Here is a 27,100-nt window from a genome sequence, read left to right on the forward strand (position 1 = left end):
TAGGGAGAGAGAGAGAGAAAGAGAAAGAGAGAGGTTTATACAGTACTCAGGGCTGGAGAGATGGCTCTGAGGTTAAGAGCACTGGCTGCTCTTCCAGATGTCCTGAGTTCAATTCCCAGCAAACACATGGTAGCTCACAACTTTTTATAATGGGATCTGATGTCCTCTTCCGCCATGCAGACTTAATATGCAAATAGAGCATTCATATACATACATACATACATACATACATACATACATATTTTTCAAAATAAAAAATAAACTCTAAGGAATATGTTCAGTTAGGAAGAAAGTCACTTTAGACGGAAGCTTCAAGAAAGAAAGAATGGTGAAAGTGGCCATTGAGGTGCACACCTGTTATCTGGGTACTCAGGCAACACAGGCAGGAAAAATGCTGTGAGTTCAAGGCCAGCCTAGTCTATATAGGAGTTCCAGACTAGTCAGGGCTACATAGTGAGACTCTGTGTCAAGAAAAACTGATAATAACAAAGATAATAATAAGATCAATAACACAAGAAAAGTCTCTGATGAGATACGGCTTGGTAGGTAAAGTGTGCCTAGCAGGCCCGATGACTTGGGTTTACATGGAGCCCATGTAAAGATGGAAACTCTCTAATCTCCACACGCACACCAGTGCATATGTATGTCACACACACACACATATCATACAGGCAATCACAAAAAATAAGATACTTTAAGGGGGAAATTGCCCTTGATAAGTTAAGTAAGCAGCCGAATGTTTTAGAGGAACAACTAAAGGGATGAAAAGAGATGAAAACCTTATGTACTATTTGAAGTTTAGTGGGGGAGAATATGGAACAAAAACCTTGGTCTGGGAAGTCAGGTATGGTTTCACAAGATTATAACAACAGCCTTTGTTTCATACCTTAAAGAAGAAATAAAATCTAAATAACCTACATCTAAAAAACAAAAACAAAAAACCTCTTGGACATTGGAGAGAGATGGCTCAGCAGTTAAGGGTTCTAGGCCAGAGGACCTGGATTTGATTACCAGCACCCACACGGATGGTTTAACTCTCTGTTACTGTAGTCCCAGGGGATCCAATGCCTTCTTCTGGTTTCACAGATATTCATGCAGGTAAAACACCCGTAACAAGGCCGGGTGATGGTGGTTCACGCCTTTAGTCCCAGCACTTGGGAGGCAGAGGCAGGTGGGTTTCTGAGTTTGAGGCCAGCCTGGTCTACAGAGTGAGTTCCAGGGCAGCCAGGGCTACACAGAGAAACCCTGTCTCGAAAAACAAAACAAAAAAAATGCCCAGACTTAAATGAGAGATCTATATCATACCACTCCTCTCAAAGTTCAAGGGTCATTACAGAGAAGGGGGCAAAAGGGTGTAAGAGCCAGAGGCAGGAGGTGATTACAAGGAAGGCTGAACACATGAACTTACAACTATTGTGACAACACACACAAGCTCTACCACATAAAATTCCAGCATGGAGAGAAGAGGTGAGCATGAAATTCTGCCCATAGCAAAGGAATTAATGGCAATTGGTAGCTGCTGGAAGTGTAGCCCCTGCTAAGTTGACCAAACTCCAGTGGACGGTTACACATGCAAAAAAAAAAAAATATGGGCAAAACAAATTGAACTTCATTGGTAGTGATGGAAGAAGGAGGAAAAGAAGGAGGAGAGGGAGGAGGGGGAAGATGAAGAGGAGGAGAAGGAGGAGGGGGAAGAGGAGGGGAGGAGGAAAGAAGAGGGAGAAGAGGAGGAGGAAGATGGGGAAGAGGAGGGGAGGACAGGGAAGAGGGGAGAGAAGAAAGGGGAGGGTGAGGGAAAGGAGGGGGAGGGTGAGGGGAAAGAGGAGGGGAGGAGAAAAAAAGATGGAGGGGAGGAGGGGGAAGAAGGGGAAGAGAAGGGGAAGACAGGGAAGAGAGGAGAGAAGGGGAGGATGAAGGAAAGGAGGGGAGGGGGAGGGGACACAAGCCAGACTAGATCCCTGCACAAAGGAGGGAAGTCAGCACAAAGTCGCACCACTAACTGAGAAGCTATTAGCAAATGGTAAATGCTGTGAAAGGAGAAATCAGTTTTCTCCAGTTGAGTGATACTGAGTACATCAGCATAGTCAGGGCGGGGCCTGAACTCTGGTGAAATCATGCAGCATGGATCAGATGCCTTCTTTTTAGTGGCTTTTTCCTTTTGTTTTTATTTTTAAGAGAAAGAAAGAATGTGAAGTTGTGTTGGTGGAGGGACTGGAAGAGTTGGGGGGTAGAAAAGAATAGAAAAATATATATACTGCAGGAAATTATTGAAGAATGAATTTCTAAATAAAAAGAAATAAATATCACTATATTGAAGATTTTAAGAAAAAAAGAAGGAGGGCTGGAGAGATGGCTCAGCGGTTAAGACCATCGATTGCTCTTCCAGAGGTCCTGAGTTCAATTCCCAGCAACCACATGGTGGCTCACAACCATCTGTAATGGGGTCTGATGCCCTCTTCTGGTGTGTCTGAAGAGAGCAATGGTGTACTCATATACATTAAATAAAAAAATAAATAAATAAATCTTTAAAAAAAAAGAAAAGAAAAAAGGAAAAAATAAGGAAGGAAGGAAGGAAGGAAGGAAGGAAGGAAGGAAGGAAGGAAGGAAGGAAGGTAGGAAGGAAAAAAGTCATGACAGTCCTTCAAGTGACAAAGTCAATGTTTGTTTTGTTTTGCTTTGTTTTGTTTTGTTTTGTTTTGTTTTTTCGAGACAGGGCTACTCTGTGTAGTCCTGGCTGTCCTGGAACTCACTCTGTAGACCAGGCTGGCCTCGAACTCAGAAATCCACCTGTCTCTGCCTCCCAAGTGCTGGGATTAAAGGCGTGTGCCACCACTGCTCAGCAAAGCCAATGTTTTAAACCCTGTTTCTTGGCATATACACATTATACAGCTTTGCATATTCCTGCCTAAACAAATTAAAAGTGCAAATACTTCTTTGTACCTTTGTCTCCAACACGCTCCTTCACCCACTGAGTGGCTGCTGAAATACTCTCTGTCTTGGTGACATCAAGGATCACTGTCTCCAGCCTCTCAGATGTCTTGCTCCTCAGCTGCTCGGCTCCCTCTTCCGTCAGACATGCAGCCAGCACCCTCATGCCTCTCCTGTCCAGCTGTCTGGCCAGCAGGTTCCCAAAGCCGGAGTCACAGCCCGTTATGAAGACATACTTGTCGTGGAGACCGCTCACCACCTGCCTCTCACGATACCAACGCAGAAGGTGGTAAAGGCCCACAAGAGTCACCAGGTAGAACCACATTATGAGGAAATGTCCTTGAATAGAAAGAGAATAGATTTTGTCACACAAAAGGCTTTGGATATGGTTTAGTAGAAGACCACTTGCACCGGCCCTGGTCTTGATTGCCAGTAAGAGAAACAGAGAGAAGGCAGAAAAGGTGTGACAGACATCTTAACAGGAGTTGTATACACAGTTACACAATACCAGGTGTTGAGGCAAATGCCTACGATTCCAGCAACAGGAAGAGGGAGGCCAGAGTATCAGCCATATGTCAAGATAGTATCTAAAAAAGAAAAGTTACGTATGCTACAAAGAAACATTCCTAGCTTTGTCTCAATAAAAGCATGAGAGGGGAGGCTGGAGAGGTGGCTCAGCAGTTAAGAGCAATGGTTATTCTTCCAGTGAACCCAGATTCTATTCCCAGCATCCACGTGTCAGCTCACAACCATTTATAACCCAGTCCCAGGGGATCTGACTCCCTCTTCTGGTCACTGAGGGCACTGCATCACATGGTGCACAGACACATGCAAGCAATGCATCTATACACATAAAATAAATGTTAAAAGAACGTTTTAGGATCTTACAGTGGCAACTGAGAATACATTAGTCAGGGATTTGCTGATGAGGAATCAGAAGACTCAATAGTTTGGGTGAAATAATACAAGAAAAGCAATTTGTAAATATAGACCCGCCTGAAGGTCTGTCGAAATTCATTACATTGGCCATGAGATATCACAATTGCTCCATGCCTAGTTAGCACACATCTCAACTAATACATAGGAAGTCTGAGGTCACATGAGACACTATCTCCAAAATGGTAATGGAACCCATGTGACGTGAAAGTAAAAGCTTTTCAGGGAGAAAGAGGACCAGGGAGAAGCGGTTAAAAAAAAAGGGGGGGTGGGGGGAGACAAATAATGAAGTGTAATGCTAAATGTATCAAAATGTAAATGCTATGCAGTAGCCCATGATAGCCCATAGTTGCTTTACAGGCTAACTACAAAACAATTTTTAAAAGAAAAGGAGAGGTTAGTGTTCACAGTTGCCTGCCTCTATATAGAGCCCTGGAGAGCTGCTCACCATCTTTGGTCGGTCTTTAAGTGTTGGCTGAACGATGCAGTCACCGTGACTAAAGGTGAAAGATAAGGGAGGAGGTAATGAGATAACCACGTAATGAGACCCCCCCACAACGGCTGCAAGATGAGAATCTATACAATTCAGATTCCAGTATGCGCCAGAGGATAAGTTTTTCTGGTTTTTCAACAACATTACTGTGTGGCCCAGGCTGGCCCTGAACACCTGTGTTCAAATGATTCTCTGCCTCCCTCCTGACTGGTACAAAAGACACTGTATAGCCAGTCAATTACATTACCTCTACATTTTCTTCAGTACATATTTCTTTTCTTCCCAACTCTTATCCACTTAGAAAATAATACATATTATCATATATCACATATCTATATATCATATTTCATATTATATCATATTATATATCATATTATATCATATATTGTATGTGTCATGTGTTATATGATATATGGTATATTAATTACATATTAATTATATTATATATTGTATATTGTATATTATATATTGTCTTTTATGTATTATGTATTATGAGAGTCAGTTCAAACATCATTTTCATTCAACAAACATTTACTCTGAGTCAGACATTGGGAAACTGTGAGGTGCTAACATACAATCACCAACAGAACAGTCCATTTGAGCTGGATGTGGTAGCATATTGCCTGTAATCCTTGCACTAGACAGGCTAAGGCAGGAGGATTACAACAAGTTCAAAGATAACCAGGGCTACAAATCAAGATGCTACCCCCAAACAACAGAAAACAACAAATTAACAAATTCACAGTCTATTCTCTGCTGAATTTCCAGTCTTAGTGTGAAAATCGATGGGGTCCCTGTACCAGGTACCCACGATACAGTCAATAACCCCCAACCCATGCTAGTACATGCACCCTAATAGCACTCAGAAGGTCCCTCATCCAGAAAAGACAAGACAGTTGGAGAGAGAACTTGTTAGGGGAAGGAGTTCCATGGGAGAGGGGAAAAGAGGTGAATGGAGGGGAATTTGTTCAAACTACATTATATACACACATACTGGGGTTCTCTAGAGGAAAAGAATCAGTAGACTGATAATATATTACAAAGGGGATGTTTGGATTGGCTTATGCAATACTCACTGTCTGTGATGACAGCACAGCAGGCAGACTCAGTGCCAAACACCTCAGCAATCTGTCCTGAAAGGCCTTGAGACTTCCTGGAGACCCTCAGGTGTTCAATCTATGCTGGCCAAGAGAGCAGAGTTCCAAGTTAGCGAGGAGGAATAGCCAACAGTTTCTCCCTCAGATTTGGGTGTAGACCTTCACCAGAGGGTGCCACTCACTCTGAGGGAAGGGCTTCCTTCCTCTGCTAATCCCTTACAGACCAGCCTAGAGGCATTTTTTCTTAGTTTCTAGATCAGATCAAGTTGACAACCTGAAAGATTAACTACCAAAATTCCACCCTTGGTCAGCTTGACATCCGATTGACCGTGCCTCATTTTGTGCCTCATTTCCAAATGAAGACAACAATGTCATGATTCCACATATCTTATATAGAACTAGAAATGCACTATTTGAGTTTTTTGTTTGTTTCTGGTCTATAGTTTTTTGAAACAAAGTCTCACTATGTATCTCTAGGGTTCTCTAGAGGAAAAGAATCAGTAGACTGATAATATATTACAAAAGGGATGTTTGGATTGGCTTATGCAATACTCACTGTCTGTGATGACAGCACAGCAGACAGACTCAGTGCCAAACACCTCAGCAATCTGTTTGTCCTGAAAGGCCTTGAGACTTCCTAGAACTCATTATATAGATCACGCTGGCTTTGAACTCACAGAGATCTGCCTGTCTCTCTGCCTCCAAAGTGCTGGGATTAAACATGTGTACCACCACACTTGGCTGCTGTTTTCAAAACGATATTGTCATTAGTTCTTTGAGAATTTCATGCATGCATGCTATGTGTTCTGGTCATATTCACATCTCACCTCTCCCCCTAACTCCTCCCCCAGAGCCTCCCCTACCCCCTGGCCCTCCTCCCAATTTATGTCTGTTTCAAAATATATATGTATCCGTGTGTGTGTGTGTGTGTGTGTGTGTGTGTGTGTGTGTGTGTGAATGTGCCTGGTGCCTGCAAATGTCAGACAAGGGCATGAGATGCCCTGGAACTGGAGTTACAGCCATGTAGGTGTAGGGAATTGAATCAAGGTCCTTTAGAGAATAGCCAGCACTCTTAACTACTCAGACATACCTCTCCTCTCTCTCTCTCACCTCTCTCTCTCTCTCTCCATCTCCCTCTCTCCTTCTCTTCAGCACCTCCCTTTTTAAATAACCCCCAAAATCCAATTAATGCTGCCCACATATGTACAGTGTAGAGTCGCTCACTGTAGGACAGTCAACATACCCCTACAGAAAACTGCTCTCTCTCTCAACAGCCAAATATAAGTAGCTCCCCAATTAGGGGTGGGGGACTCGTGAGCCCCCCATGACTCCATGCTGAATATTGATGGCCATGAGTCTGTGTGTGTCAACCACACACAACCACAGAAGTGGTAAGCTCATGAGTGCGACAGTGCTGCTGTCATGTCCAGAGGGCACTGTTTGGTTGGAGATTTTACCAGCTCTTGCTCCCACAACCTTTCAGCCTCCTTTTCCAAGATATTCCCTTCCTCTTAGGCAAGGAGGTAGGACACAGATGTCTCATCTATGCCTGAGAACTCCACAGACACCTTTTTCTCTGCGCTGTGACCAGCTGTGAGTTTCTGGAAATGTAGTATTCTTAGTAAGACAGAAGTGTTCACAGTAGTGGCACGTCTCATTTATGTGATGGGTCGTGTGGCCTTAATTGGTGTTTATAACATTCTGCGTGTGTTTCTTCTACTCTCTGCAAGAACCTCAGCAGGTCTTAGTCCTTTACCTGAAGGAGGAACGCGTATCTTCTTTCCTGAAATGTTTATTATCCTTCCTGGATGATGGTGTGTAGTTTCCCACTGACTTTAATTACAGGATGTGATAACACCAAGAGATGCCCTCAAGAACCCTCTGCCCTCCAGATCTATATCTACATACCTCTTCCCCAAGTGCCTTTCCCATCAATTCTCCAATCACGTTCCTCCCGCATGACATTTAGCTCCTCCCACATGCCTAGACATTTAGCCGTACCATTGGCTACAGCCCATAAATCAGTATATAATTGCACATTTGGCCATTTTTCCTTCAAAGCAAAGCGCACAACCATATGTACTGCCTCAAGTTCTGCCCACTTTGAAGATCTACCTTCCCTGGTGTTCTTGAGGATTGTCTCAGAAAGGAACTGTAATACTGTAACTGTCTACTTCTGGGTGATGCTCCAATACCTTCTTTGAACCTTCACAGCCACCAACACATACGCAGTGTCCATATGTTCATACACTCAGACGTACACACAGATATACAACAATAAACAAATCTTTAAAGCACACACGTGCACATGCATACATACGGACATGTCAATCTACAACCTAGTAGAGGCAATTCTTCCACTGAGCATCCTTCTTCAAAGGTGACCCTCGTTGGGGAACAATGAGAGAAAGAGGAACAGTAAATATTTTCAAGGAGGAAGTCACAAAGTCCCACCCCCATCTGAGGATCTATTCGCATTCGATGGCTGTGCTGTCTAGTTTTGTGTGTCAACTTGACACAAGCTGGAGTTATCACCAAGAAAGGAGCCTCCGTTGAGGAAATGCCTCCATGAGATCCAGCTGTAAGGCTTTTTCTCAACTAGTGATCAAGAGGGGGAGGGCCCACTGTGGGTGGTGCCATCCCTGGGCTGGTAGTCCTAGGTTCTATCAGAAAGCAGGCTGAGCAAGCCAAGGGAAGTAAGCCAGTAAGTAACATCCCTCCATGGCCTCTGCATCAGCTCCTGCTTCCTGACCCGCTTGAGTCCCTGTCCTGACTTCCATTGGTGATGAACAGCAGTGTGGAAGTATAAGCTGAATAAATCCTTTCCTCCCCGACTTGCTTCTTGGCCATGATGTTTGTACAGGAATAGAAATCCTAACTAAGACAATGACTATGGATATATCTCCAGGGATGTGAGCACGCCCTGGACACTCTGTGACCCATGATCCAATTGGACCCATCACACTCAGGTGAGTGAGCAGTCACAGTCTCCACTGTGAGATCTGGCACAGAGAAGAGCGATGACAAAGCAACTCAAGTAGGATGAGTTCCTTTCACTGATTCATACCTTAGAATACCTATGGAGGGCAAGTCTTCTGGATCCTCCCACACATATCACAATGTGTACATGGCCAACAGACATATAGAGACACACACATACAGACACACACACAGACACACATATAGACACACGGTCACATACAGACACAGACACACATACAAACACACAGTCACACACAGACACACACACACACACACTGGTAATCTGGCATAGAACAGTTAGAAAAACCAGGAAAACAGGTAACAGGTCAACAGGTCTGCCTGCTGATTTTTTGTTTTGTTTTGTTTGTTTGTTTTTTGTTTTTCGAGACAGGGTTTCTCTGTGTAGCCCTGGCTGTCCTGGAACTCACTCCGTAGACCAGGCTGGCCTTGAACTCAGAAATCTGCCTGTCTCTGCCTCCCAAGTGCTGGGATTAAAGGCGTGCGCCACCACTGCCCGGCTCTGCCTGCTGATTTTACAGCTCACTTTACAAGCTTTCTGTCCCAAGTATTCCATAAAACAGATCTAGCAAAGATCATTAATGACTTCCCACTTGCCCTAACCGATGGACACATTCATAGCTCTCCTCTCTCTTGGCTCCTGTGAAATCATTCTTAGCTCTCCTGTTCATCGATTTCTCTGGCCCTTACTGGCTTGTCTTCCTCTGCTGTTTTTACATGAGTATCTTTAACAGAACTATCCTGTTCCTCTTTCTCTTCTCATATATCTGGTGATCTCGACATCCTGACCTGGATTCAAGTGACCCCAAAGCTCTGATTTCAGCTCGGATCTCTCTCCTGGCATCTAGCCTCTGATCTCCAGCTGCCTGCTGAACACCAGAGCCCTCGCTTTATAAGGAGGCCCTGAACGAGTTACTAAAATCATCAAGAGTCCCATAAAGTAGACGTGTTATTTGAACTCTCAGGACTTAAGTCTTTGCTTTCTGGGGAGTTGTTTGTCTAACCGCTGGGCTCGAATGAGAGACCTCACACATGCTAAGCACTACCACGGAGCTGCATACCCAGCCCTGGAATTCACAGAATTAATACAGAGAACAGATAGTAAGCATACGATATGCCCCAAAATGCAGTGTACACTAATGCTTTGCATCGCTGCACACTGTGTAAGGACCAGGAAAGAAGCTCAAATGTAGCTGATGCCTTGAATTCAACCTGTTCGGAACTGAAATCATCACGATTTGTGGCTGTCTGTCCTTCCCCTCGTACATGCATTCCCAACCTACATCTAGTCAGTCAATATTTAACACACTTCTCGGCACCTACAAAGGTTCAAGAAAATCCTCTTCTACCCAGTCGCCAGAGTCCACGACGTGGTGGTTATTTTAATCTCTTTCCTCCTCTCCCACACATAGACATTAATATTTCAGCCTCCTTAAGTTATCAGAACCATCCCTCCCTCCCCTCCTCAGTAATCCAGGTTGTGAGTATTCGTCATCTGCTTCCAGACACAGCACCTAAAACCGCCTGTTGATTTCTCCCCTTCCACCTACCGACCTGTGGCTCTAAAAATTTCCCAAAACACAATTCTGGTTACGTCACTGGGGAATGATTCAACCCAGTAGTAAAGTGATGTGCACCGTCCTAGACCCTCAGGAGGCTGGGGATCGCGAGTTGGAGGCAGAGACAGTAACACAGTGAGAAAATAGCATCACCCCTCACCGTCTTCAGATAAACCCAATTTTCTATGAAAGAGTACATTTTGATACTACATTTTGGTTTAAGTCGGATAATCCTTTATTTTTCTGCAGCCTGCCAGGAGAGGGCTGTATTCAAAGCATATGTAGAATTATGAACAACAAGACAACATACACAAGAAGACAGAAAAAGTCTAGTACGTTAATTTGTATGTAAACTTTAAAACTTTCGATTTTCCATACCAAACCCCTTGAAATAGCTTAATGATCATTTGGAGTGTTCTGCAGTGAATGCTTTGTTTGCTTTTGTGGCCATCCCTTGCTTTGGGCTTAAAGGAAATAGTCTTGTGGGGGTTGAACTAAAAACGTTCCCGTTAAACAAACTCAGTCTTTATAAATAAGCTCTGCTACTTTGCTGTAGTTTTTTTTAACATATATAATACTATCAAATTTAACCTGAAATGTGTCCTTGAAACATCTAGGTATTACGATCCTGTGTCAATCGAAGGAATTCTCCTACCTTCTCCTTCATCTTACGTAAGAGGAACTCAACTAGCACACAAGTACTTCGAGTCTTCAAAGAACTTGCTCATTTCCATAGTATTTTCACACACACACACACAAATTTCTCATCAAATATTGTCACGGTTGACATCTTCATTCTGATGAAGCTGAATAAAAATGAGTGATGAATTCCATTTACCGTCATGTCCCTCAGCTTGGCACACGGTGCTTGCCCCATGATTGCCTTTTAGACCAACTTCTCAGTTGAACTATTTATACAGAGAGCTGTTGACAGATCCCTGAACACACCATGCCCTTTACATTCTGTGGTTGTATTTCTGTGCCAGTCTCACTATTATCTTAAGGAGCTGAGGCCATAGAGGGCTGGGAACATAGCTAAGGGGTTAGGAGTACTTGTTGCTCTTCCAGAGGACTGAAGTTCAGATCCCAGCACACACACACGGCAACCCACACATGCATGGAACTTGAGTTCCAGAGGATCTGATGACCCCTTCAGGCCTCTGTAGATACCCAAGCATATGTGACAGACACGCAAATCCATACACATAAACTTAACAGACATTTTACAATTTCTAACTGCACCTATAACATTGTATTACCCTTGTTTGTACCTGTTGTTCCTTCTGGAAATTCCCTGCCTTGGGAGCAGAGACCATGTCATTAATTTTTTTCTCCCTACAGCCTTTCTTTATACCCAACAGAGATTGTTTTAGCATTAGCCAGAGAGGCAGAACCTATAGGCTAAACAGATATAGATATATGAAAAGGAATTACTGGGGACATTGGCTTACATAATTGTAGAGGCTGAGAAGTCTCACGACAGGCTGTCTGTAACTGAGGTCTCAGTCCAAGTCCAGGTCTTCAGATCCAGTGAAATTGATCACATAGCCCTCAGAGTAAGGCCAAAGGATTCAGCAAGACACAGGTTGAGTCCTAGATTACTGGGAGTCTATGACTCTGCCCTTGGGGACAGAATTAAAGTGTCCCAGGTTTAGGAAAGAGGAAATCACCTTTCTTCTGCCCTGTTTGTTCTTTCTGGTTCCCTAGCTGATTGGATGGTGCCTGCCCACAGAAAAGGTGGATCCTCCCATTCAGATTAGCAGTTAATTTACCAAAGTCCCCTTTAAATAACCTCATATGCACACACACCCAGAAACAATGTTTTAGCAGTCTGTATTCTGGGTATGCCTTAATTGAGTCTAGGTATCATAAAAATCTAAGTATTATACATTTATTCATTAATTATTTGCAGACTAATAGAATAGATGAAAGAAAGTCTAACTTGACATGGTGGCCCACTCTTGAAATGTCAGGTTTAGGAACTGAATGCAAGTCTGAAACTGACCTAGGCAATGTAACGGATCTCTTTCCCATCACCTCAAAATAACTTAATAATTTTTAAACAACGTAAGAGAATGAAATAAAGATGTAAAAAAGCATATTCCCCAAAATAAATTACTCTTTTAGCTGCTAAAAACACACAAAATAATGCTAGAAACTGAACTAAAAAGAAATCCTGAACAATTGGTATCTCAGTCTGCTGAGTTTGGAGAAATAGCCTGGGACTTGCTAGATATTAGCTCTAAAAAAGAGTGGTGCTGTCTGACAGCGTAAGACTTGAAGGGGAAATAACTCCTAGCGGGTTAGAGGGCTGTACAGTCCGACAGCTAAGGCTTGAGGGAGAGGTTTTGGTAATTCTGTGGATGAAAGCAAAACGGAAACAAAAGGAATGACAATGCTGCCACCCAGTGGCACTTGGTGGAAAAGCCTCTACCCGAGGTTCCTTTTAAGATTACATAGCTTCTGTGTGGAATGCAATGTGATCTATGACCGTCCTCTTTCTTTTTTTCTCTTTCTTTCCTTTCTAAAGATTTATTTATTCACTCATTAATTCATGAATTTTGTTTTATATGAGTACACAGTAGCTGTCTTCAGACACACCAGAAGAGAGACAGCATCAGATCCCTTTACAGATGGTTGCTAGGAATTGAACTCAGGATCTCTGGAAGAGCAACCAGTGCTCTTAAGTGCTGAACCATCTCTCCACACACACACTACCTTCCGTCTTGTTTCTTTATCCCATAAGTACCCCCTCAACCGTATCCTTGGGAAGATGTGAGTCTTAAGACCTCTTTATATTGGCTGTCTCTTGAATAAACCCTCCTGAAAAAGCCCTTGCTCAGGTGGTAGACATATATACAACAGGCAAAACAAACAAACAAAAAGCCCCACTCATTCTGGCTCCCACTATTCTCTTCATGCTGAGTGTGCAGGAGAAGTCTTACTGCCTTATTCTCCTCAGACAACCTCCATTTCCACTGGACTGCTCCCAAGGTGGTAAGGGATATTCTTTCTCTCTCGCTTTTTTTTTTTTTTTTGTTTTTATTTTTCTTTTTTTTTTTTTTTTGGTTTTTCGAGACAGGGTTTCTCTATGTAGCCCTGGCTGTCTTGGAACTCACTCTGTAGATCAGGCTGGCCTCGAACTCAGAAATCCACCTGCCTCTGCCTCCCAAGTGCTGGGATTAAAGGTGTGTGCCACCACCGCCCGGCTGGGGATATTCTTTCTCAATCATTTTTATTTCTGCTGGGCATACCCAGAATATTAGAAGGAACATGTTAATTTATTTTTCGTTGTTTGTTTCGTTGTTGTTGTTTGTATGGTTCTTGTTTTCTTTTGAGATAGGTTCTCCCTGTGTAATCCTTGTTGGGCCTAGAACTCTACCTCCTGAGTACTAGGACTAAAGACATGTACCACTGTATCTAACTGTTTGTTTGTTTTGTTTTTAAATCTCAGTCTAATAGCTTTAAGTTAATTTAAAAATCTCAAGGAACACAGCAGCCCAGGCCTATAGTCTTAGCATACAGGAAGCTGATACACGAAGACTGGCCACACAGCCCAGGCAAAGAGTGAGCCATAAAAGACTACCAGTCCAGTGCTTTAAAGGGCGGTGGTGGCACACGCCTTTAATCCCAGCACTTGGGAGGCAGAGGCAGGAGGATTTCTGAGTTCGAGGCCAGCCTGGTCTACAGAATGAGTTCCAGGACAGCCAGGGCTACACAGAGAAACCCTGTCTTGAAAAACCAAAAAAAATAATAATAAAATAAAAATAAATACAAATAAAAGGACCTAGTGGGCAGACCACACTCGAGATGACCCTTGGCTGCCAGGACAGGGAGCACCCTGAGACAAGACTACCTCAGCCTGAGGCTGCAAGACTGGGGTGAGAATCAAGCCTGAGATGACCCAGTCTGGCCCCGTGCAGGTCCAACTATGCCCAAGATGACCCCTGACCAGTGCCACACTGCATGAGTGTGGTGTAATACTCCTGAGACCAATCCTGAGATGACCCCCAGACACTCAGAGATCTCAGTCAACACGAAAAGGAGCAAGTAAGTGATGGAGAAATGGAAGAGAAAGAGAAACAGAAGGGTGTGGGCACTGTGAAGAAGGCAGAACTGGGGACTTGAGGGTAGTGAGGAGCACCCTGATGTGAGTAGCTGGTGATAATACCACTTAAGACCATGGTGAGGTCCTGGCCTGGGCTGCCACCAAGAACCAGAAAAGAAGGAAGGAAAGAAGGAAGGAAAGAAGGGAGGAAGGAAGGGAGGAAAGAAGGGAGGAAGGAAGGGAGGAAGGAAGGGAGGAAGGAAGGAAGGAAGGAAGGGAGGAAGGAAGGAAGGAAAGAGAGGAAGAAAGAAAGCCTGGAGAGGTGTTCAGCCATAAAGCCACTAAGAGCACCTGCTGCTCTTGCAGGGGACTCAGGTTCAGACCCCAGCATAATTGTAATTCCTGGGGATTCAACATCCTCTTCAGGCTTCCAATGGCCTAGCCATGCTTGTGATTCACAGACATATTTACAAACAAAACACTCATACACATAAAGATAAATAACTAAAATGTAAATACATTTAAGCACTCCTGCTTACATTCTGGTGTTCTGTAGTATCAAATTATTACACAGCATCCAAATATTACTTGGCATGTAAAAGCAACTGCCTCATACATCCAACGATCTGCGTTCCATCCCTAGAAACGTCACGAAAGCGGAAAGAGAAGGCCAACTCCGCAAAACTTTCATCTAGCATCCACACACTTGTGTGCCTGAGCACACATGAAAATTCATAAACAATTTTAAAAATCTCACCAAAGGGAGAGAACAGAAATGTATCAAACTAAGTAAGGCAACCCAGGTTCAGAAAGACAAACGCCATATAGTGTCTCTCATATACAGATCCTGGCTTTGAATTTTTAGATTTGTATGTTTAACTTGGGATCTCAGGAAGAAAGGATCCGTGGATGGGAGGGTTATTAAGGAGAGAGGGGGACTAAAGGTTTAAATGAGGCTAACGGCAGGGTAAATGGGAGAGGAGTAGGTGAGAGCTGAAACTACTTTGTAAGCTGATTTTAAGATAGATAGATAGATAGGAAGGGAGGGAGGGAGGAAGGAAGGAAGGAAGGAAGGAAGGAAGGAAGGAAGGAAGGAAGGAAGGAAGGAAGGAAAAAAATAAGAAAGATAATTTTTTAAGAGTTTGAACATGGATACCTTTGCATGGACAATACTTATTTCCCCAGTAAGACACAAGTTTTTAAGTGAATACCTCAGTTCCAGGTGTTAGAGACCTTCTTATGAGTTATTGGTCAGATAGACTTAAAAGTCCCCAAAAGAACACAACTATTACCATTGCTCAGCAAAACCAGATGGTAAGATAGTACTGCCGATGATATAGTTGTCTGCATTCAATCAACAACAAGATCAGTTAACATTGTAGCAGACAGCACTAATTAGTTAACATTGTAACAGACAACACTAATTAGTTTAACATTGTAACAGACAGCACTAATTAGTTTAACATTGTAACAAACAGCACTAATTAGTTAACATTGTAACAAACAGCACTAATTAGACCCAGTGGGTCACAATAAACAACAAAAAGGAAAAACATGAAGAGGAAGGAGATATGTTTGGGGTACCTGAGGGAAATAGGAGAGAAGAGTCCGGGTGCCTATATTCAAGATACATGGTTTAGAGGCTGGAGAGGTGGGTCAGTTATCAAGAGCATTGACTGCTCTTCTTAGAGGACCCTGGTTCAATTCCCAGCACCCACATAGTGACTACACTATTTATAACTCCACTCCCAGGGGATCTGATGCCCTCTGCTGGTCTCCTTTGGTACCAGGTCTGTATGTGGTACACAGGCACACATGCAGGCAAAACACCCATAAACATAAAAGTAAATATTTTTTAAAAGATACATTGTCTGCATGTATGCAATTGACAAAGGATAAACAAAAGATATTCTAGTAAAAAAATAAAATTGGGGTTGGAGAAATAGCTCAGCAGCTAAAAGCACTGGCTGTTCTTCCAAGACCTAGATTCGATTCCCAGCACCCACATGGTGGCGCTCACAACCATCTGTAACTCCAGTTTCAGGGGTGGGGGGGAGGGTCTGATGGCCTCTTAACTTCCATGGACACTTCGTGTACGTGATACACAGACATACATGCAGGAAAATACCCATGCTTATAAAATTAATGAATCCTTAAAAATAAAAACATGCTATAGCCCAGAAATATGTATAATGCTATATGTTATTTAAAAGTAAAAATATGCCGGGCGTTGGTGGCGCACGCCTTTAATCCCAGCACTTGGGAGGAGGCAGAGGCAGGTGGATTTCTGAGTTCGAGACCAGCCTGGTCTACAGAGTGAGTTCCAGGACAGCCAGGACTATACAGAGAAACCCTGTCTCAAAAAACCAAAAAAAAAAAAAAAAAAAAAAAGTAAAAAGTAAAAATATAACCAGCCTGGTGGCATACGCTAATGATCTAGTGATCTCAGCACTTGAAACACAGAGGCAGTAGAATCTCCAATTTGAGGCCCAACCTAGGCAACAAAGCAAGACTCTGCCTTTTTTTTAAATTTTCTTTTATTGGCTATTTTATTTATTTACATTTCAAATGCTATTCCCTTTCCCAGTTTCCCCTCTGCCAACCCCTGATCCTATTTCACCTCCCCCCTGTTTCTATGAGAGTGTTCCCCTACCCACTCACCCACTCCCACCTCCCGGCCCTGGGATTCCCCTACACTGGGGCATAGAGCCTTCACAGGACCAAAGGCCTCCCCTCCCATTGATGCCAGATAAGGAAATCCTCTACTACATAGGCAGCTGGAGCCATGGGTCCCTCCATATGTACTCTTTGGTTGGTGGTTTTGGTTGGTGGAGCTCTGGGGAGTCTGGTTGGTTGATATTGTTGTTCTTCCTATGTGCTTGCAAACCCCTTCAGCTCCTTCAGTCCTTTCTCTAACTCCTCTATTGGGGACCCCATGCTCAGTCCAATGGTTGGCTGCAAGCATCTTTCTCTGTATTTGTCAGGCTCTGGCAGAGCCTCTCAGGAGACAGCTATATCAGGCTCCTGTCAGCATGCGCTTCTTGGCATCAGCAATAGTGTCTAGGTAAGACTGTGCCTTTTAAAAATACACATTTAAAATAGTAAAACACAAAACTGTCAAAGCAAAATTAAACAGACAAAATAACTCTGACCTATGCTTGCAACCATTGTTCAGAAAATTAAGTTAGGTTTGGTTTGGTTTGGTTTGGTTTGGTTTGGTTTGGTTTGGTTTGGTTTGGTTTGGTTTTTTGAGACAAGGTCTCAGAACTCGATATGAAGAACAGGTTGGCCTCAAAAGCAGAGATATGCCTGCCTGTGCCTCTGGAGTGCTGGGACTAAAGTCTTGCACTACCACAGCACAGCTGAGAACTAAATTCTTATGTATAATTTTACAAATGGTGCAAGAAATAAACCTCTATCTGTCAGTCTTGCAGAAATCCAAACTGTTCTTTCCAGTGATGGTCTGGTCCAAATAACAAACTCTGCCACAACGGGTCCAAAACAGCAATTCACTATTAGCCAACAACTTCTCTAACTTTGTTCCAATTTTGGTCCAACAAGAGAAAGTAAAATGTGTCTCCTCACTTCTAGTTAGATGTAGCCTTCTTACATCTCTCACAGACGAACAGCCTCCAGTCAGAACCACTAGACGCCGGCTCTTTTTCCTGAAGCTGCCCCGTCCCCTTTTTATTATTTATTTTCTATGAAGTTCCCACATTCCCGTGGGCCTTTGTATCTGTACCAAAAGTGTAAAATGGCGTTTGACTCACTTGTCATAGAAAGCTTAGACTAAATAGCCTTTGATTTTTCTCACGTGGTCTTCATTTAGAACACTGAACATAGTAACTCTATGACAATTTTCCAAATCTTTTGATATATGGGTACTATCTCTAAAATATTCATCTTTTGCAAAGGACTGGTTAAAATCCTATTATTACTAATCTAAGTCAATATGCTAAAGGTCTCTCCTATTCGGGGACAATCCTGTTGCTAAACGGATAGGTTTTTCCGGAGCCCGGAAGATGTAGGTGGCCTAGATAACTTCAGAAGGAGCAGTCAGAATCGGCCACACCTGCGAGACCTGCAAGAACTACAATTCCCAGCGGTCCCTGCGGCGGCGCGGGCCAATGCGTGCGCAACGAAGGAGCTCTGTGTTGTTCCCGCCAATTCTCGTGTCAGTCCTGTCCGGGTCTAGATCCTTACTTCATGGAGCCATTTGATCCTGCGGAGCTGCCGGAGCTACTCAAGCTTTATTACCGAAGGCTCTTTCCCTACGCACAGTACTATCGCTGGCTCAACTATGGCGGAGGTGATGGAGGCTGGAACGGGATGTGTAGCGGGGATGGGAGCCGTGTGTGAGGATATTCTGGGCGGGATGTCCTTATATACTGTATAAGGGTCCTCGGTGGCGATGTGAGTGCCCTCCTGCACTATCTCCATCGGCACCACAACCTCTAAGGTACAAAAAGAGAGGCAGTCCCCATGCCCATACTGTGTAAATGAAAGAGAGAAAGAAAGGCACCAACAACTAACTAGCAGGCACGGAGGTGTGACCTGCAACCAGGTCCTAGGAAGAAGAAAGGCACCTTCTTCACCAAAACAGGCGTTTCGTCTTTGAAATATTTACACCTCCTGTTTATGTCCCCTAGCAAATGTGAAATAGTATGGTGCTTCAGATTATAGGCTATCTAGAACAGTGTTGGGCACAGGGCACTCATTAAAAATATTCCAGAGAGCCTAGGACTCAAACCTGAAATCCTTATATTTGAGAGGTTGGGGCAAGTAGATCTTCATGAGTCAAGGCCAGCCTGAGGTACATAGTAAGTCCTAGGACAGCCTAGTCTACACAATAAGACCCTGCCGTTTAAAAGAATATATTTATGACTTCCCATTAGTTAAGGTTCCTAAACTGGAATTAAAATTATTTTGCAGTGACAAAGAATTACTTTCAACACCGTGAATTTTCATTCACACTGAAAGATGACATTTACATTCGCTACCAGTCTTTCAACAACCAGAGCGAGCTGGAAAAGGAGATACAGAAAATGAATCCATATAAGATTGATATAGGTGCAGTATATTCTCACAGAGTAAGCAATCTTTTTTTGTTGTTGTGTTTGTTTGTATCTTTTTTGTGTATTTTGTGAGTTGGTGCCCCCAAGTTTTGAAGATAATGTTTTAGAGTTTATTATAGTTGAAACACACCTTTTTTGCAAGTAAATTTTAGCCTTGCTTAACACTCTACTGACTCAAAAAAAAATCTCTTGGCTGTTAATACCTTGCCTTCTTACTAGGTTTAGAAAAAAGGTGAGCTTTGGGCTGGAAAGTAGCTCAGTTGATAAGAGTACTTTAGCATGGCATGCGTGAACTGTTGGATTCCGTTCCTCAGAACACATAAACCAGGTGTGATGTGCATTGTCTGTAATCCCAGCATAAAGGAGATAGAAGCCAGATTGAAATACCTGAGACCATGTCTTTAAAAAGAAAAAAAATCAGCCGGGCGGTGGTGGCGCACGCCTTTAATCCCAGCACTTGGGAGGCAGAGGCAGGCGGATTTCTGAGTTCGAGAGTTCGAGGCTAGCCTGGTCTACAGCGTGAGTTCCAGGACAGCCAGGGCTACACAGAGAAACCCTGTCTCGAAAAACCAAAAAAAAAAAAAAAAAAAAAAAAAAAGAAAAAAAATCTTGCTGGGGTCTTGGCATACTCCTTTAATCCCAGAGGCAGGAGGATCTGTGAGTTAAACTTTGAGGCCAGCCTCATCCACAGAGTGAGTACCAGAACAGCCACGGCTGCAGGAGACACGAGGGCAGGGAGTACAGCTTTGATTTGATTGGCTGAAAACCAAAATAAAACAAATTTATGTTCAAAAACAGTAAGCTTGAGGCTGGGGAGACAATTCCATTGGTAAAGTGTTTGAGGGCCTGAGTTGGGAATCCCCAGTACCCAGGTAAAAAACCCTCAAGGCAGGAACAAAAAAATCCTTGGAGTTTGCTGATCAGACAGACTAGCTGAACCAGGAAGCTCCTAGTTCAGGGAAAAACCAGAGATCCTATCTCAGTAAGTAAAGAAAACACTCAACCTCTGGCATACACACATGCATCTGCACCCGAGCGCACACACAGACACACAGAAGTATAGAAGATGTTGCTAAATTTCTCAGAAAAGGAGCTGCAATGTATATTAGTCATAGAATATGTGTTGTGTGAGTTGTGAGACCCTACATTTGATCCCTGTTGTTCCAGGGTGTGGGGAACTAACACCATTCTAGTTCTCTTCTTAATACATGAGACCTGGAAGCTCTTAGGATTTTCTGTCAATCCTTGTCTCTCTAGCTCTAAAACTGTACAGCTGTGTACCATGGTATGTGCCTTTTATTGTCTGTTCTGATAGGTATCAATGGACCCTTACAATACCGTTGTTATTCAGTTGTGGGAGGAGATTTTTTTTCTAAATATCCTTTTTTTTTTTTATCTTATTTCCAAGGATTTCAATGATAGTTCATTAAACTCTCTCTTTGCAGACAGAGAATTAAACTCATACTTGCACACAGCACCCCCATTCATAATCTTCCTGCTTCTTCTGCCTCCTGAGAAGCCAAAATTGTAGGTGTGTACCAAAGCACTGTGATGTTTTACTGAGAAGCGATTTGGCTAATCCATATTCTTAGGGACTCTCTGAGCTAAGTTTGCCTAGATCTTTGTCAGGATAAAACCTCCACTAACATAGAGACCTTTGTTTAGTTACTGATCTATATCCCTGTAGCCTAGAACGGTGCCCAACACATCTGGTCAGATTCTTCTGAAAGGAATCTAGTCTCCTGCATGGGTTCTCAGTGGAAGCCAACAGATGTTGAGGAGAAAGGCCTAAGTCTGGATAAAGAGAGGGCTCAACAGGAAAAGCACTTGGTTTGGACCTGAATTCAGACCTCCAGCATCCACATTAAAGCTGGTCATGTTTACCCTTGCATCTATAACATGTGCAAGAAGCAAGAGGACACTGGGGCTTGCTGGTAATCAAGGGCAGCTTGGGCTACATGACACCCTGTCGCAAAACAACAACGGAGACTCATTTGAGGAGATATTCTTTAAATATGTTGAAGGGATCTAAAATAAGTATATATTTGTTATTTTTATGTACCTTAACAAGGAAAGATTTGTAAAATACTGTAACAGGGAATTATTTGTATAGACATTTACTTACTAGAAACCTAAAATAGCTTTGGTATTTCTACCAAGCCACATATACAGAGTTAACTCACTACACCCTATTTTAAGTCAATAAAAAAATAAAAACTATCATCAATTCAGATTGTATAAGATCCAAAGTATCTATAAGTGTATTATATACCACATCTTTGATTCATTACCGTATAAATAGACATGGGCAGTGTGTTGTGCATGTCTGTTGTGTTGTGTCAGTGTGTTGTATGTGTCAGCGTGTTATATGTATTAGTGTGTTGTATGTGTCAGTATGTTATATGTGTCAGAACCTGATGATGTTTTGTATTCATAGCCCAGTCAACACAATACAGTGAAGCTGGGAGCTTTCCAGGCTCAGGAGAAAGAACTGGTCTTTGACATTGACATGACAGACTATGACGACGTTAGGAGATGCTGCAGGTAAGCGCCTCCCTGCTGGGGTAGGTGACATCACTGGCAGTGAGTAATGACGGTTGTGTTCCAGTTCTGCAGACATATGTTCCAAGTGCTGGACTCTCATGACGATGGCCATGCACATCATAGACCGAGCACTGAAGGGTATGTGTCTGTCATGCGTGTCAGTGTGTCATATGTGTCAGTGTGTCCTGCATGTCAGTGTGTCGTGTGTGTCATTGGGTTGTGGGTATCAGTGGATCTGTCATGTGTCAGTGTGTCATATGTGTCTGTGTGTCCTGTGTATCAGTGTGTCATGGGTGTCAGTATGTCGTGGGTGTCAATAAAGTGTGTGTGTCAGTGTGGTGTGTGTGTTAGTGTGTTGTATGTGTCAGTGTGTTATATGTGTCTGTGTTGTATGTGTCATGTGTGTCAATGTGTCAGTGTATTGGATCAGCGTGGTGTGTGTGTTAGTGTGTCGTGTGTGTTAATGTGTCATGTGTGTCAATGTGTTGTGTTAGTGTTGTATGTGTTAATGTGTTGTATGTGTCAGTGTGTCGTGCATGACTTTTGTGTGTGTCAGCGTGTTGTGTCCATGTGTTGTATATGTCAGTGTGTTGTATGTGTCAGTGTGTTGTATGTCTCAGTGTGTTGTGTCTCGGTGTGTTGTGTGTCTCAGGAGTTGTGTGTTGTATGTGTCAGTGTGTGTCAGTGTGTTATCCTCTCAGTCTCTATATTTCATTATCAGATCTCATACATTTCTAATATTTTCCCCTGAAACGTAAGAGGAAAAGAAAAAGAGAAAAATTAGTGTTGAAAGCATTAATACAGCTGTTGAACAAATCTGTGTATCTTCCCCCAGTACAGTCTACTGTGGAGCAACTCTGTGTGCTAGGTACTATTCTCCATAGGAGACATGAAAAATTAAAAGAACAGTCTTACCCAGGCTGGCTTTAAACGTGTTGTATTGCCAAGGATAACCTTGAACTCCTGATCCTCCTACTCCTACCCCCTCAAATTACAGGACCTCTGAGCCGGTTCTCAGCCGCTGTGTGGACTGCCTCACAGCTGCTTCTAATTCTAGCTCTAAGGGATCCAAGACCCTCCTTCTGGTCTCTGCAGGCACCATCACATATGCAGACATACACTCATATACACATAAATATTAGTGAAAATAAGTCAAGGAAGAAATAAATCCCTGTTAGGAAGACGATGATAGGTAAGAAAGGCCAGCACTCAGGTCACAGCGAGCGCTCGGGCACGTGGCAAGCATGAGAGAAATGAGAAACTGTCACTGTGCGAGCATGCACGCCTGGGTTTGGCTCTGCAGCACCTGTGTCAAAGCCGAGTGTGGTGGCACATACAGGCTGGTGGAGACAGGATTCCAGAGGCTTCCCCAGCCAGGCTGTCTAGCTGAATCAGTGAGCTCCAAGGCAGTGAGAGAGAAACCTCAGAAAATAAGGTGGATGGCTACAGAGGAAGACACCCAGTGCCAGCCTCTGAGCTCCCACAGACATGCACAGCCTTCCGTCATAACGACAAATTAAAAAGTAAAACATGAAAAAGCCCAGTCTGATGGTGCCTATGAGTAACTTCAAGGGCGGAGACAGGAGGATCAGGCATTCAAGGTCATCCTTGGTAATAGAGCAAGTTCAAAACCAGCCTGGGTGGGTTATCTGGATGGTAACAGTGCTTGCTTTTAATGTCTGCCTTTGGAAGGCTGGCAGGCTAACGGAGCTCTATAGACCCTGGTCTATAGACAACCAGGACTACACAGAGAAACCCTGCCTCAAAAGAACAGACAAAAAGCCATCCTGGGTAACGTAAGACCTTGTCTCCAAATGCATTGCCAATACCCACCCTGCATGGGAGGGGCGGGGCTGGAAGATGAGAGTGCTTGTGGAAAATGAGCATTGAGTAAGCAAAAACTAGGTTCTAGAACTGTCTTAGACCCTATTGTTTCTGCCCTTCCTCAGAGGACTTTGGATTTAAGCACCGCCTCTGGGTGTATTCAGGAAGGAGAGGTGTGCACTGCTGGGTCTGTGATGAGTCCGTTCGAAAGCTGTCATCCGCTGTGCGCTCCGGGATCGTGGAGTACTTGAGTCTTGTAAAGGTAACGGTCTCTTAATTAGCAGTCTCCGTGTATTTCTCTGGTAGATATTACCCAGAACACTTAGTAACACAGAAAATATATATATATATGTTTATAGCATTCATATCCTAGAGTAAGTGAACTTCGCAATGATCATTTACAGCCATAATAGCAGGCTGGAGAGGGATGGCTCAGTGGTTAAGAGTACTGACTGTTCTTCTAGAGGTCCTGAGTTCAATTCCCAGCAGCCACATGGTGGCTCACAACCATCTGTAATGGGATCTGATGCCCTCTTCTGGTGTGTTTGAAAACAGCTACAGTGTACTCAGAATAAATAAAAAAATAAATCTTGGTGCTAGAGAGATGGCTCAGGGGTTAAGAACACTGGCTGTTCTTTTGGAGGTGCTAAGTTCAATTCCCAGCAATCACATGGTGGCTCACAACCATCTGTAATGGGATCTAATGCTCTCATCTGGTGTGTCTGAAGAGAGCAACAGTGTACTCACATACATAAAGTAAATAAATAAATTTTTTTTTTTAAAGAAAGCCATAATAGCTACTTTTAAAAGATACTTGCACATGTGTATGTGCACACACGCACATAAACACACACATACACACACACGCACAGCTCAGATAACACTGTAGGCGAGAGAACAGAAAGAAAGCCAGAGGATGGGAAGATGTCTTCTGGACATGACATAGCCAGTATACTTAGGTGTGCTTACTATAGCTATGGTTATCTGTATAAGCCCTTCATGTGATCGGAGCCATCAACAATTCATTTCTCATAGATGGAAGAACCCGCCCCCACTCCCACTCCTTCATGTGGGGCTCCTGAGGGAGGGCATGTCATTCTCATCACTAATAAGTGGTCCTTGCTCTGGGAAATAACCTCTCACCCACACTGGGGCCAGAAACTTCAATTAAACTCAGTGAGTCTCACACACAAATGAACAGAAAGTGGAAAGAGGCCCTGTTGGGAAGAAGAGTTTCAATAAGGGGAGGTGGGGGTGTCATAGAGGAATGGGAGGGAAATAACAAAAATTCATCGTATAAACATGTGAAACTCAAACAATAAATTATATTTTTTTAGAAAATGTGTGGCATCTCATGCCGGTAATAATTCTATCACGTGGGAACTGAAGCAGGAAGATGGTGGGCGAGGTTCAGGTCAGCCTGGGCTGTAGGGTGAAGCCTTGTATCCAACAGCAGCAACAACAAAAAGATACTAAATGGTTTGTTGCAAAGTATCCTCCTTTGTAACAAAAGGAATTTTGTCAAAGGAAATTGGAGGTGTTCTGGGCTGGGAAGATGGCTCAGTGATTAAAAGCAGTCTCTACTCTGGCAGTTCCCGGGATCTGACCTGGTCTTACGGTTACAGTTCCTGGGATCTGGTCCCATCTTACGACCTTTTTAGCTACACTTTTGTCGTGCACGTACATGTGCTCAAGCACATACATACACAAAAGATAAAATAATTTTTTTTAAGATAATAAGATAGCTGGGGGCTGGAGAGATGGCTCAGTGGTTAAGAGCACTGACTGCACTTCCAGAGGTCCTGAGTTCAAATCCCAGCAACCACATGGTGGCTCACAACCATCTGTAATGAGATCTGATGCCCTCTTCTGGTGTGTCTGAAGACAGCTACAGTGTATTCATATATAATAAATAAATAAAAAAAAAAAAAAAAAAAAAAAAGATAATAAGATAGCATCCAAGCTTCTATACTTCAGAGTTTAGCCACTGCCTTTGGTTTTATATAGCTTCAGATGGAATATTAGAACATATTAAAGATGTTTTTTAAATAACTAATTTATGCTTTATAATATACATAAAATTCTTTTTCGGTGCTTTATTTTTCAGGGTGGTCAAGATGTTAAAAAGAAAGTTCACCTAAATGAGAAAGTTCACCCTTTTGTCAGGTCTGTTGGGGAAACCCCCCTGAGGGCCAGGTCTGTTGGGAAAGACCCCCTGAGGTTTGCCTCTGGTTTGCCACGTGAGCTTGTAGAGGAGTCTTGCTGCCAGTTTTCACCACCGAGTAGTGTTTCCAGTAACAGTTACAGCCGACAGCCTCCAACTTTAAGTTGGCCTGCTTCAGTGTCTCTACTGTCATTTTCAGTAACCTCAGAACTTCAAGAGAAACATGACGGTACTTCACTTTTAAAGACAAGAGAAGCGGGTTTTAGTCAACTATATGGTTCGCTTGACATCACACAAGCAATTGTCAACCTCTAGCCCAGGTCCTGGTCTACTTTATTATAGCACCCCATGCTGTGTCTGCCTAGGTTTCACTCTGTGACCTCAAGAAATGCTGGAGACACCACCTATGTGAATGATGTGGGGACCGTATGTGCTCCACCTGACTCTAGAGTGGTGGCAAAGACAAATGACACAAGATGAAGTACATTTGCAAACTACAGACTCAGTAGGGGGTGAGAGGGCGGGGATGTGGGTACAGTACAAGACAGGGTTTCTCTGTGCAGCCCTGGCTGTCCTGGAACCCTACCTGGATTTCTACTACGGTTACATGTTCTATGGTGTTAGTAACATTATAGATTTTCAGTTACATGTTCTATGGTGTTAGTAACATTATAGATTTCAGGATTTAAGAAGTAATCATTTAGGCCAGGCATGGTGTATACACACCTTTATTTAATCCCACTACCTGGGAGGCAGAGGCAGGCAGATCTCTACGGAGGCCAGCCTGGTCTACATGGTGAGTTCCAAGCCACTCAGACTTACACAGTGAGACCCTGTCTCAAAATAATTTTGTTTAAGAACCAAACATTTCCCAAATACCTGTAACAGGTACATGCTAGGCTATTTCTGTTTTAAGTGTCTAGTTTGAACTCATAACTATCAAAAAGATCTCATTCCATTTATCTAGTTCTAGAAAATCAGGAAAAATAAACAGTGACCTCATGTGGTAGGAGAGTACCTGTGTACCCTGTATCTTGCTAATACCGTTGTTGCTGTCATTCCTACAGAAAATCTATAAACATAATTAAAAAGTACTTTGAAGAATATGCCTTAGTTGACCAAGACATTCTTGAAAATAAAGAAAACTGGGATAAGATTTTAGCCCTTGTTCCTGAGAATATCCTTTCCTGTGGTTACTATGTAAGCCATTTGTGTTGGTCTGTGACATATAGTTGTGTGCGTTTACATAGTCTCTGTGACATTACAGATGTGTGTGTCTACATAGTCTCTGTGACATTATACATGTATGCTGCCTGCATAGACTCTCTGACATACATGTGTGCTGCCTGCATAATCTCTGTGACACATGTGTGCTGCCTGCATAGTCTCTGTGACACACATGTGTGCTGCCTGCATAGTCTCTGTGACACAC

General features: G+C 43.1%; 2 protein-coding genes across 5 annotated transcripts in view; one reads left to right on the top strand and one right to left on the bottom strand.

The window, feature by feature from the left end:
* Positions 1-11,674, bottom strand: part of Hsd17b6 (hydroxysteroid 17-beta dehydrogenase 6) — an 18,643-nt gene extending 6,969 nt beyond the window's left edge. Inside the window, exons 1-3 of one of the 3 annotated variants that reach the window (XM_028786711.1) lie at positions 11,465-11,674; positions 5,434-5,533; positions 2,941-3,267 (exon numbers count right to left, since the gene is read on the bottom strand). In XM_028786711.1, coding sequence (XP_028642544.1) covers positions 2,941-3,253 — 313 coding nt within the window. In that variant the 5' untranslated portion in view covers positions 3,254-3,267; positions 5,434-5,533; positions 11,465-11,674. Of the gene's footprint in view, positions 1-2,940; positions 3,268-5,433; positions 5,539-6,010; positions 6,029-11,464 lie in introns of those variants that run through there. The other 2 variants (XM_028786712.1, XM_028786713.1) reach the window with 2 other exon arrangements.
* Positions 11,675-18,241: 6,567 nt separating this feature from the next.
* The window catches only part of Prim1 (DNA primase subunit 1), a 15,014-nt gene continuing 6,155 nt past the window's right edge, over positions 18,242-27,100 (top strand). The window contains exons 1-7 of one of the 2 annotated variants that reach the window (XM_028786664.1): positions 18,242-18,370; positions 18,994-19,151; positions 21,574-21,680; positions 21,745-21,818; positions 23,630-23,766; positions 25,612-25,670; positions 26,736-26,845. In XM_028786664.1, the coding sequence (XP_028642497.1) occupies positions 18,268-18,370; positions 18,994-19,151; positions 21,574-21,680; positions 21,745-21,818; positions 23,630-23,766; positions 25,612-25,670; positions 26,736-26,845 (748 nt within the window). In that variant the 5' untranslated portion in view covers positions 18,242-18,267. Of the gene's footprint in view, positions 18,371-18,993; positions 19,152-21,573; positions 21,681-21,744; positions 21,819-23,629; positions 23,767-25,611; positions 25,671-26,735; positions 26,846-27,100 lie in introns of those variants that run through there. The other variant, XM_028786665.1, reaches the window with a different exon arrangement.

Source organism: Grammomys surdaster, unplaced genomic scaffold, assembly GCF_004785775.1.
Source record: "Grammomys surdaster isolate TR1022 unplaced genomic scaffold, NIH_TR_1.0 125562, whole genome shotgun sequence".
NCBI lineage: Eukaryota > Metazoa > Chordata > Mammalia > Rodentia > Muridae > Grammomys > Grammomys surdaster.